The sequence below is a fragment of the Sinocyclocheilus anshuiensis genome, unplaced genomic scaffold (genome assembly GCF_001515605.1).
Source record: "Sinocyclocheilus anshuiensis isolate Anshui unplaced genomic scaffold, SAMN03320099.WGS_v1.1 scaffold217, whole genome shotgun sequence".
In the NCBI taxonomy this organism is placed as follows: domain Eukaryota; kingdom Metazoa; phylum Chordata; class Actinopteri; order Cypriniformes; family Cyprinidae; genus Sinocyclocheilus; species Sinocyclocheilus anshuiensis.
The window spans coordinates 2,302,072-2,313,230 of record NW_015536538.1 but is presented as its reverse complement, the minus strand read 5'-3'; the positions used below and the strand labels follow the sequence as shown (position 1 = coordinate 2,313,230).

The window sequence follows — 11,159 nt, the reverse complement described above, 5'->3', positions numbered from 1 at the left end:
TGTGTGTGTGTAAATGAAAGCCAGTGAAGTGGCAGGTCATAGCAACGCGTGTCAAAAAGGCTGACGACTCGCTCTGGTCTCTGGCCGTTTCAGACCGCAGACCTCAACAGACTGAACATAATACAGCACACAAACACACAGATATCTGACCTGAAACCACACCAAAGCCTTGCAGAAACCAGCTGCTCATTTCAAAGCATGTGTCCTGAGGAAAATGTTATTGCAGCTTTATTCCTGAAATTCAATGACGTTTCCAGTTATGTTTCAACTAGAATCATTAAATAGACTCAGAGTGAGTCACTAGTTGTCATCCAGGTATAAAATAAATGAGAAATGTTTGAGTTCATGTTGAGATCTCTGACTTTTGATTGCAGACATAATTGCACTCTCTTCTAAAACAAAATGATTGTAATTTTAACGGTAAAGGACTGTTAATTGATTAATGGTAAGTTCCTTTATATGGTGAAAAACTGTAATAGATCTAATGGGACATTACATGTCATTTTACAGTAAAATATAGTTTTGGAAGTGAAAAAATACATATCATCTTATAATTTACAGTGAAAACCCATAAATTGACATTCCCAGAATCCTCTGTGTGACTCTTCACATTTGATGGTTTTTCACTGAAATAATTATCAGTTATGTAGGGTTTTATGTTGTGAAATGAATGTTTTTTGCATTATTTTATTGTTTTGTGTTTGTGTGTATGACACTGCACACCTGTTTATTTCAGCTTGTGGAAAAGTTGTGATGAACTTTGATTCATTGTGACTTTCTCAGTCTTTACCATTTGTGTTCTTAAGGTGGTTTTCATTTATTATAAAGGTAAAAAACTGATTTTAGGTATTTTATATGCATAATGTATAATAAATCTGGTTATGAAAATATACCTTTGATTTTAGCAATTTTATATTATTTAGTCATTTTAATTTATATTTAAATTGTATTCATTTGTTTCACATTATTTCACTATTTAAATAAATTTCAAGGTTTTTTTTGTTTACTGCTAATTTAAATTCAGTCTGTAGAACTTAAAATGTTGTTACTGTATTTTTATGATTCTGGCAATTAAAGCTTTTTTTCTTTTCCTCTTTTTTACCTATTTAGGGATTTTTTACAGTTTGCAGTAAGAGGAGAAACGTGAGATTACAGGGCATTTTCTATCATTGAGATATTAAAGAAAGACTGTGTGGTTTTTATTTCTTATACATGTAGGTGTTCAGGAAGTATAATTTTGTGAAAAGATGAGTAAGAGATGACTGACATGCCTCTGATGCTGATCTGAATGCCGTGTTATAGTCAGAATAACCGCAGAGAGAGAGAGAGAGAAGGAGGTCTTAGTTGTGCTGAGCAGCAATTAATCGCAGTTGCCAAGTGATCCATTAGACATTCAAATGCACACAGATTGGACATGTGTCCAGGCACAGGTCACTAATGCTGCCCTCTCTAACCACACGCGTCTCATGGGCCTCAGTCCACACAACCCCCAAAAGCTGAACGGAGAATACCTATTGATTAGGATACTAATAAATGTAGAATATCAATATGATGAATAGATGTGGTGGAGTATTTCACAGCTCTAATGCTACCACACTTTTGCTTTTATTAGGAACTTTACTCTAACATGCTGTTTTTTGCGAGTATTGAAAGAGTTTCTTTCAATTTGTGTGTTTATTGCTGAGATCTCTGCATGTAATCACACTTTTTTTAATGCAATTTAATACAATTTGTGCGCGCACTACCATTTTTTAAAATTTCATCTCAGTAACCACTTTACTTTCATGCATTTTTATGATGATCTTGCCGAGATCATGCACTTGTCAAAATATTGTTACTGTCAAATGGCCTAAAAATCTAAATAAATAATATATATATAAAATATTTTAGATGCATACTATTTTTATATTTATAATATTTCTAATTTAGTTTTTATTGGCTTTTATTTGGGTCATCTTAGGTAAGACAGAAAGAAACAATAACATAAATATAGTAATATAAGATAACTAATATAATTTATAATTTTTTGTATATTTATTATGTATATATAAATACACACACATACAGTATATATTTTGAAAATATTTACATGTATATATTTTTATTCATATAATTTATATTATATATAAATATATTTAATATATAAACATGACATATTGTTCTTAAATATATACAGGCATGGGTGTGTATTTATATATGCATAATAAATATACACAGTACACACGCATATACTATGTGAACAAAAACTTTTATTTTGGATGCGATTAATCGCGATTAATCGTTTGACAGCACTACGTTTTTAATATAAAATATTTTTATATTACTAAACATATAAAATAGGTTTAACTAGGCATAAATATTGTATATATAGGTTTAAAGGTTCAAATGTAGTTTATATATGGATTTATAAAATAGGTTAAAGTATAAATAAAACAGGTTACACCAATTACAGTAATTTCCAGGTAGATTTAGACTTAAAAAGGTCACCTAAAATTTATAACGTTTATGTTAACTGGTTTTATTCAACCCAAAAATATTATTTAACCAACTTATAAACATTAATTTATACCAATGCAACTATTCTTATGTGTAAAATTGCAGGTTAGCCTTAGGTTTCCTAAGAAAACTGCACATTTTCAGTAAACGTTGCTTTTTGCACGTTATACTTTGTCTGGAACGTTTTAATCAACGCGTCTTTTTAATCAATGAGCTCATTTGCCTACTCAGTGAGTGCATAAAATCCAATGTCCCCATCAGACGCATGCGAATGCAGCCGCGTCACGCGTGCGTGGAAACGTACGCGTAATCAGCGCGTTAAAACAAAGCGCGCTTAGCCGCCTCTCAGGTCCGAATCGAGCATTGATCTGCGCTCCGTTTTGCTGGGAAACTGCGCTATCGATCAGCTGGAGGTCACGCTCCGCCGCTTTCTGAGCCCCGGTGAGAGTCGAGGGGCATCAAATGGACCCCGAGGAAGAGGAACACCCAGGAAAAACCACACAAATGTGAGCATTTGCGAGAAATCCCGCGAGCGGCGATCTCCATCTGTCGTCGCTCCATCCCCTTATCAGCCTCTGACAGCAAATCGTTCTGTAATGTTTGATGCTCATCCAGTCCGGAACACTCTTTAAAGCCTAGGCGTCTCTCTTAAGAAATATGGCTCTAAAGCGCACCAGACGAGGGTTCTTTGTTAAAATCAGAGGCCTTTTTACTGTTAAATGGCATTTTTTAGGTTCCATTTCGAAAGTGTAACGAACCTTAAACTCCCAACAACACAAAGAAATGGGCAGATACTGAATGATTATCAATTTAACTATAAATAAAAATTGAAAACAAATGAAGGAACCCTCTATAACGGCCCTTTGTCGAAAAGACAGTATTATAATGCCAAACTGTCGTCTTGAAATGGCTTGAGCACATTTGCTTGTGTATTTGCCCTCATGAAGATGTGATGTAATGTGTATTTGTGCCTCAGAGGGTCCTCTGAAACCTGTTCTGAATATCACCAGATGAGGTCTTGTGTTAAATTATATATTTAGGTTTCCATAAAAGACCCTGTTTGGAAAACAAAACTTCTAAATTGAACTAAAGAAACTTAAAAGAACTACATTTCATTAGTGTTAGGAATATTTTAATAATCTAAAGAAACTGGAAAGGTTCCATGGATATAAAGACCAAGAGTGCATAACAAAAAGATAAACTATGTAGAAAAAGCCCGAACTAGAATTACTGTATATGGCAGTTTTGTACCAAAAATATTAATATCTAGCAAAACACCTTTATAAAACAATGCTTAAGAACAGTTCACTGAAAGGATTTTAAGGAACCAAAATTGGTTCTTCTATGGCATCGATGTGAAAACCCTCCTTTTGAAGCCGTTATTTTTAAGAGTGATAGTGGAAAAGGTTCTTTAGATTATTAAAACGTTCTTTACACTGTAAGAAGAACATTCTTTTGAGAACGGTTCTCTGAAAGGTTTCAAAACGTTTCGCTTCTGTCAAACCCCGCTTTTGGAACCTTTATTATAAAACATATAAAAATAGGTTAAAGTAAGCATAAATATATTGTTTTAAAAAGGCTCAAATATAGTTTATATATAGATTTATTAAATATGTTAAAGTATATATAAAACAGGTTACACCAATTACAGTAATTTCCAGGTAGATCTAGGTAAAGGTAGAAAAGGTAGCCTAAAAATGGTAACTGGTTTTATTCAAGTCAAAAATATTATTTAACCAACCTATATACATTAATTTACACCAATAAATCATAAAGCAGGTAGAAATTGATTTAAGGTAACAATTGCAGGTTACCACTTTTTACAGTGCAGTTTCTTTAGAAAACTCCACATTATTAGTAAACGTTGCTACCGTATTTGCACGTTATAGTTTGTTTGGAACGTTTAAACAACGCGTCCTTTTAATCAATGAGCTCATCTGTCTACACGATAAGTGCGTAAAATCCAACGTCCCCATCAGACGCATGCATTCTAAGAGTGTAAAATGTGTATTTTTTGACTGTTTGTCCAGATTACATTTCCTAAATCCTGGCCATGTGAAGGTGATGATGACTTACCTGCAAGCCTCAACGCGGACATCCTCTGAAACTCTGGTTCCTGTAACCATTTCCACATGCGTCTGAAAGTCTCGCGGCCGGACTTGAGTTTACTCCAGGGCTTTGGGTTGCGCAGCAGATCCGACAGAGTTCCCTGCGACCGACACAAGATCCTCTGCGCGAAGATGGCTTGAGGTATGCTGTATCGCTTGAGCTCGGCCGTGATCCTCTGCGCCACCTCCTTGGTGTTGATCTCCTCCACCTGCCCCGATCCGCCGCTCTGTGCGCCGCCGCCGCCGTGCCGCTCTCTGTCCGCCAGCATGGATCCGTTCGCCTGCGAGTGCAGGTGGCTGTGTGGGTGCATCCCGTTGAGATTAGAGATCATGCCGTGCCCGTGGCCGCCTAAACTCCGCGCGAGATGCTCCTCGCTCCGGGAAAGCATCGCCGCGTGGGACTCAAAGCCGCTTGGAGGGAGCATCTTGTCGTTGGGGAGATGCGCACTTGGCCCGTAGGCAGACAGCGCTTGTTGAGAGTTGTGCAGAGAACCGAGGCCGTTGGAGAGCGGGGATAACGGCTGGCCCATGCCTGACATCTCTTTGGGATAGTGGCTGTATAAGTTGCCCATGGACGCCAGGCCGCGGTCGTCGCGCATGAGCGTGAAACTCCCGCTGACGTTGCCGGTGGAGAGGCGCTGGTGCGCGGCGTGGTGGTGATGCGAATGCGGATGCGCGTGGTGGAACTTATCTGAGACTGTAGATATAGGTGGCAGGTGCTGAAGCGGCGTGAGGGTGGTGTAAGTATTGGACAAACTCATGCCCGACTCGCACATGGTCATAGCGGGATGCAGGTGGCCCGACAGCGCGGGGTCGCTCCGGTACTCACCGGCGCCCTCCAGGATCGAAGCCATGCTGGACACCATCGCCGAGCGCCCGTGGGTAACCAAGCTCCGGTGGGAAGCTGACGAGGGTCTGCCGTGCGAGGAATTCATCAGGTCCCCCACTTGCGCGTGCGACGCGACGCCGTGCATGTTTTCCATCGTGAGTTCCATCGTGAGAGCCGCGCAAAAAGATCTTATTTTCCCCGAAACGATTTCAAAACCAATCCATCGATTTCAAAGCTAGTCAGTCCAACATGACGCGCTGAAGCTTTTGTCCTGGTAAAATCGACGCGGAGCGTTCGGTGCGCGTCTGGCTCGCTCTCTGCACAACAGCGCTTCTACCGAGAGGCGGGACTCGCGTTTGTCTTTGAACGAGAGCGCGTCTGTGTGTGTGTGTGTGTGAGAGAGAGAGAGAGAGAGAGAGAGAGAGACGTGCGCTGGCCGCGGTGCTGAAGTCTCGCCTGTTCTACCATCATTATTGTATGCGTGAGTTCGCTTTCTCCTAGTCTAGAAAGAAAACAACTAAATGTGAACAAATATCTGCCACAATTATAGCATACACTGAAAAAAAAGGGCAAGTTATTTATTTTTCATTGGCTCAAGTTAAAAAATATAGATGTGAATCATTACCCTAAATTTTTTTAATTGGATGAATTAAACATTTTTTTCCAGTGTATTTAATTATTTTAGTATAGGATACTTATATATACTTTAAGTTTATACTATCATATACTTCAAAATAAATAATGTATGATCAAAAATAACAGCATACATTTCGGATTATTAATTTATATATGTATTCATATATGAACATAGGCTATATGTGACCCTGGAGCACAAAACCAGTCATAAGGGTCAATTTTTTTAAATTGAGCTTTATACATCATCTGAAAGCTGAATAAATAAGCTTTCCATTGATGTATTTGTTTGTTATGATAGGACAATATTTGGCTGAGATACAACTATATGAATATCTGGAATCTGAGGGTGCAAAAAAATCTAAATATTGAGAAAATCATCTTTAAAGTTGTCCAAATGAAGTTCTTAGCAATGCATATTACTAATCAAAAATTAAGTTTTGATATATTTACGGTAGGAAATTTACAAAATATCTTCATGGAACATGATCTTAATATCCTAATGATTTTTGGCATAAAAGAAAAATCTATAATTTTGACCCATACAACCAGCGACTTAACACTGCTTTTGTGCTCCAGGGACACAGATATTCAATTCAATTCACGTTTATTTGTATTACTCTTTTCACGATGCCAATCGTTGCAAAGCAGCTTCACAGTAAATTTAATTTTCTACATTATATTTAGGAGTAGCTTATCAGTGGTGACTATGTAAGGGTGATGTCCATATGGCATAAATGTACAGTAAAAATCATGTAGTTAGTTAATGACATGTATTTAAATAGACGGTGATCACTATCAACAGCAATGATTATATTTTGCGATCAAATTTATAGCAACATTTGGTAGTTTTGTATGTTAAAATATCATTTTTTTATATCATCATATATTGATATTTTCTATCATAATGTTCCATGCAAACTAAAGCATTTTTAGATTTATAACGTAAAAGCTCTCTTGTAACTGATGTCGGGTAACTGTTCAGCTCTCCTGCGTTGGCACGAGCATGTAGTTCCTTTTGGGTGGTCATTGATAAATCTGATCAATATATCGACTGACACTGATTAATTATGTTTTCTGACCCGGGGTGAGGGGGGCCGCATAGGTCAGAAAGTTTTGGTGCAGAGAAGAATGAACGCAAAGCGAGGAGCAGCAGGTTCGGCGAGCCGCAGTCGACGCCTTCCTAAAACCACAGGTATTTTCTATAATAATTATAATAATAATTATAATATCATATAAAAATAGTATTCATGAAATAATATTGTTTAATGTAAACTTGCAAGATATTGCAACAGAGGCAGAAGTGATCACAAATCGATCGGTAGCCTATTCATATTTTTATTGTTAGCTTTTTATTTTATTTTGAATACAGCTGTAATTGTTTAATTTTTATTTCTCTTAATATTTTGGATCTCTAAAATTCTCTGAATTACTTAATTATGGGCCTTCAGTCATTTATCATGCTGTAAAAATGTGCAATTTATTTTAAGGAGTTATTTCTGCCTGATCTGGCTTTTAGAATTGTGCAACATTATGTAGTTCGTTTAATTAAAATTCAATTATATTTAATATATGATTTGATTTAGATGTAACCAAACGAAACACATTTTTAACTTGCATGAAAAACATTTTACAATAATGCTACCAATAATATTAAATATACAACATGAATTGTGCCTCGTTTTTGAAAGTTGTAGCTGCCAGGTACATTGTTATTAATTATTCTCATTCTTACCATCGGTGTTGTTGTGTTTAGGGTGTTTCTAATGTAAACACATCTTTGAGAGAGGCCTATAGGCCTGCAGAAGTAATGGCCTCACTTTAGAGCTGTCTTAGTCAACGTTACACAAACGAGCTCTGTGTCTTCTCGCTTTAATGTCCCTCTATTGATGAGCACTTCTATCGGAAATAAATTAGGCTTCTGCAGCCAGCAGTGAATCGGTTGCAGAGCGCGGCGCAGCGGCTCTGGAGCTTCAGTATCGGCTGCCTGAGCACCGGCGTGATGGATGTGCGCTCGCGCTCTCCGTTAATTCACCCGTGCACCGGCACAGACTCTAACAGGACACCCGTGTGTGAGTCTTTATGAGTGCGGCTTACGGCTTATGCACTGCAATTATGTGCAAATTGTTTGTATTTATAAATGCATAAAATGTTAAATGCACACTTGACTTTAAATTTGTTTGCCAAAACAGGAAGCTGTCTTCATATGCACGAGTGTGTAAAACTTCACTAGTTTTTCATGCATTTAAATGCATTTGCTTTTTTGATCCAGTAAAAAGGCAAAATGTTCTAAAGTTTATTATTTCCTGAGGATTTATTTGATATGACCACAATTATTATTACAAACATATGAATAGCTTATATCATGTGCAAATCGCACCAATCTGGACCCTGTTTGAGGCCGGCTGTATCAGTTGTTAGTAGTTTAGTAATTAACTTACAGTGTGATTTTCAGCTTTGCTTTTTTTGTAGAAATATAATGGAAAGCATGTTTCGGCTATTTTTTTTATTTAGCATTTTACAGATTTACTCAGTTTATCATTGATCATTAACACCCAGTTTTATTTTCTTTAATAGTTGTTTCTACATTTAAAGAGATGCGACTTCATATATTTGCTCATTTTATTTTGTATATTTTTAATTTTATATCTTATGGTTTATTAATTAAATAAGTAAAACGTTTCAGTTAACCGAAAAAAAGTTATGCTGGACCCAAATTTCCTGCAGTTTTCCTTTTCCTTTATCTGATCTTTGCGTTGCAAATCTTGTTTGATGGGAACTTTGTCTATTTTTATGTGATAAAAGTCTTTTACAATCGTTATGATTTTTTTTTTTACGTGTTTTGTCTTCCACGTGCTATATCTCAACTAAGAAAAATATCTGATATTTTAGCAATATTAGCTTGTTAATTTTAGTGATTTAATTACTGTAAGTAATTATATATATTAATCTAGTAAATGATTAAACATTATTATTATTAGCCTATTATTATTGTTGAATAAATAAAAAAATCACAGTGCTAAATTGTTAGTTTCATTATTATTAATAAATTTTAAAAAATCCAATATGGCCTATCAGATGTCGGATAAATATGAATATTTCATTTAAAACATTTTTTTTAATTAAATTTTTTTTTGGACATTGACCGAAAATATTTTGAGTTTGAACACGTGAAAAATCTTAAATTAAAAAGCTTGTTAAAAAAGTTATTGTCTGTTCAAATGCTGATGTTTATCACAAGATTCGATTAATGCCTATTTCAGGTTCTGTTGAATTAATTCACATTTCTTTTCAAGTAATCAACGTTTTACACATTATTATTATTATTTTTATTTTTATTTTTTTTAAGTTAATATTTCGGACGATATGTTTTTGATCAAGTTTTATTTTTAGGTGGTCGCATTCAACTTTTTCTCGCTGTCCGAATCGCGCTCCGCAGATGTGCGTGTTTTCAGATCTTCTTGTGTGCATGGTGTTGAGGAAAGACAGACGACCTGCGTCCTCCTGTTTCGATGCCATCGGAAATCAATAGCCTTTAGGTCAATGGAAATACACAGATTTTGGGTCTTACGCTGCAAATTAACCTCTTGAAACACGAAATAAGACGAAACCTGATCGACGCGAGCGCGTGTGAATTCCGCCGCGCGTCAGACGCTCAGCTTCTCTCGGAAACACAGAAGGTAAAGGACATTTATCACTCTCCTGCAACTCATTAACATTGATGTTTGAACGCTAATCTAAACAGATGCCATCTCTCGTTTAGTTTTTCATGAAGAACGCTTTAAAATCATCCTTGCATTTGCAAAACAGAAAAAAAATATTATTGGAGAATCAAGGAAAATTAACAGGCCTAATTCCTTTAGATTATGCTATTTTATTTATTATTAAATATCGATAAAATAGTTGGTATGTGCTGCACGTACGGAAGAGTCTTTTGCTCATGTAAAGTGTACATTTTTCATTAAAAAGCTGTTCTTGAACTATTTTAATTGAAATAAATTTGCCATCGAAATATTTCTAGTAGAACTCTCAAAGAGGTCTCAATCCAGTAATTACCATTAAAATTAGCAGTTAGTTTTAGCAGATCGAATTAGGGGATTTGAAATAATAATAATAGGCCTAATAATATTACTGATATTATTGTTTATATGTAAAAATCCAATATCACTTATAAATATGCCTATTTTTTATTTTATATTTGTTAAATTATTAGTTTTGCATTTAAATAAGTTTTATTTGCTTGCTTGTTTTTACGCGTGTTCCTTGCATTTGAGGATGTGATTTTATTTTATGCCAAGGCCTGCTGAATTTTATAGGCTATTAATAAAATGCAAACTGTTTTTCACTGTATGCGTATCTTGTGCTTAATGTCTGCGTGGGAAACGGCTGATACAAAGAAATAAAGAAAGAAAGAAAGAAAGGCTTTCGTAATGAAAACAGCATCATGTGGCTTCAGGCCTAAAGACGATTCTGCATCTGGAGAAATTCATAATTCAAACATTACTGTGGCAGCAATCGATGAGACAAATGCCTTCAACTCTCACAGGCGCCGTACCTGCAGGATATATGCATATGACATGCATCAAAATACTTCATTATAAGTGTATGAGCTTAGGCATTATTATTTCGACGCAGTATGCAGAAAGTGTATTGCTGCATTTGAAAAGATAGGCTATATAATAGCCTACACACACACACACACCATATAGCCTAAATCTAACTTATCCAACATAAATAAATAAATAGCCCTATGTGGGGTTTTTTGTGGGGGTTTTTTTGTGCGTGTTATTGTCGCATGCTGCAATGCATGCATGCAACGTGGTTGTTACATATTTTTATATAATTAAAAATTTTAGATCACGATGCTCTTCAGTAGAGTGACATTTGGCGAACAGGTGCTGATAAAGAATGACACCCGATTGATCCGATAGCTTTTCCTCTGCAGATTATGAAATATGGTGATCAATGACTTTTGCCCTGAACGGCACCTAAAGCTGCTCTACAGCAGTCCAAACATGCTCCTTTTATAATTATTACTAGATGAACTCTAACACATGCAGGAAGCATCTTTTGTATAAAAATATAAATAAATG

The 11,159-nt window shown here is 35.9% G+C and overlaps 1 protein-coding gene across 1 annotated transcript in view; it reads right to left on the bottom strand.

Moving 5' to 3' along the window:
* LOC107696512 (one cut domain family member 2-like) overlaps window positions 1-5,599 on the bottom strand; it is a 27,004-nt gene extending 21,405 nt beyond the window's left edge. The window contains exon 1 of the mRNA XM_016496874.1: window positions 4,573-5,599. Coding sequence (XP_016352360.1) covers window positions 4,573-5,599 — 1,027 coding nt within the window. The remainder of the gene's footprint in view (window positions 1-4,572) is intronic.
* Window positions 5,600-11,159: the final 5,560 nt, after the last annotated feature.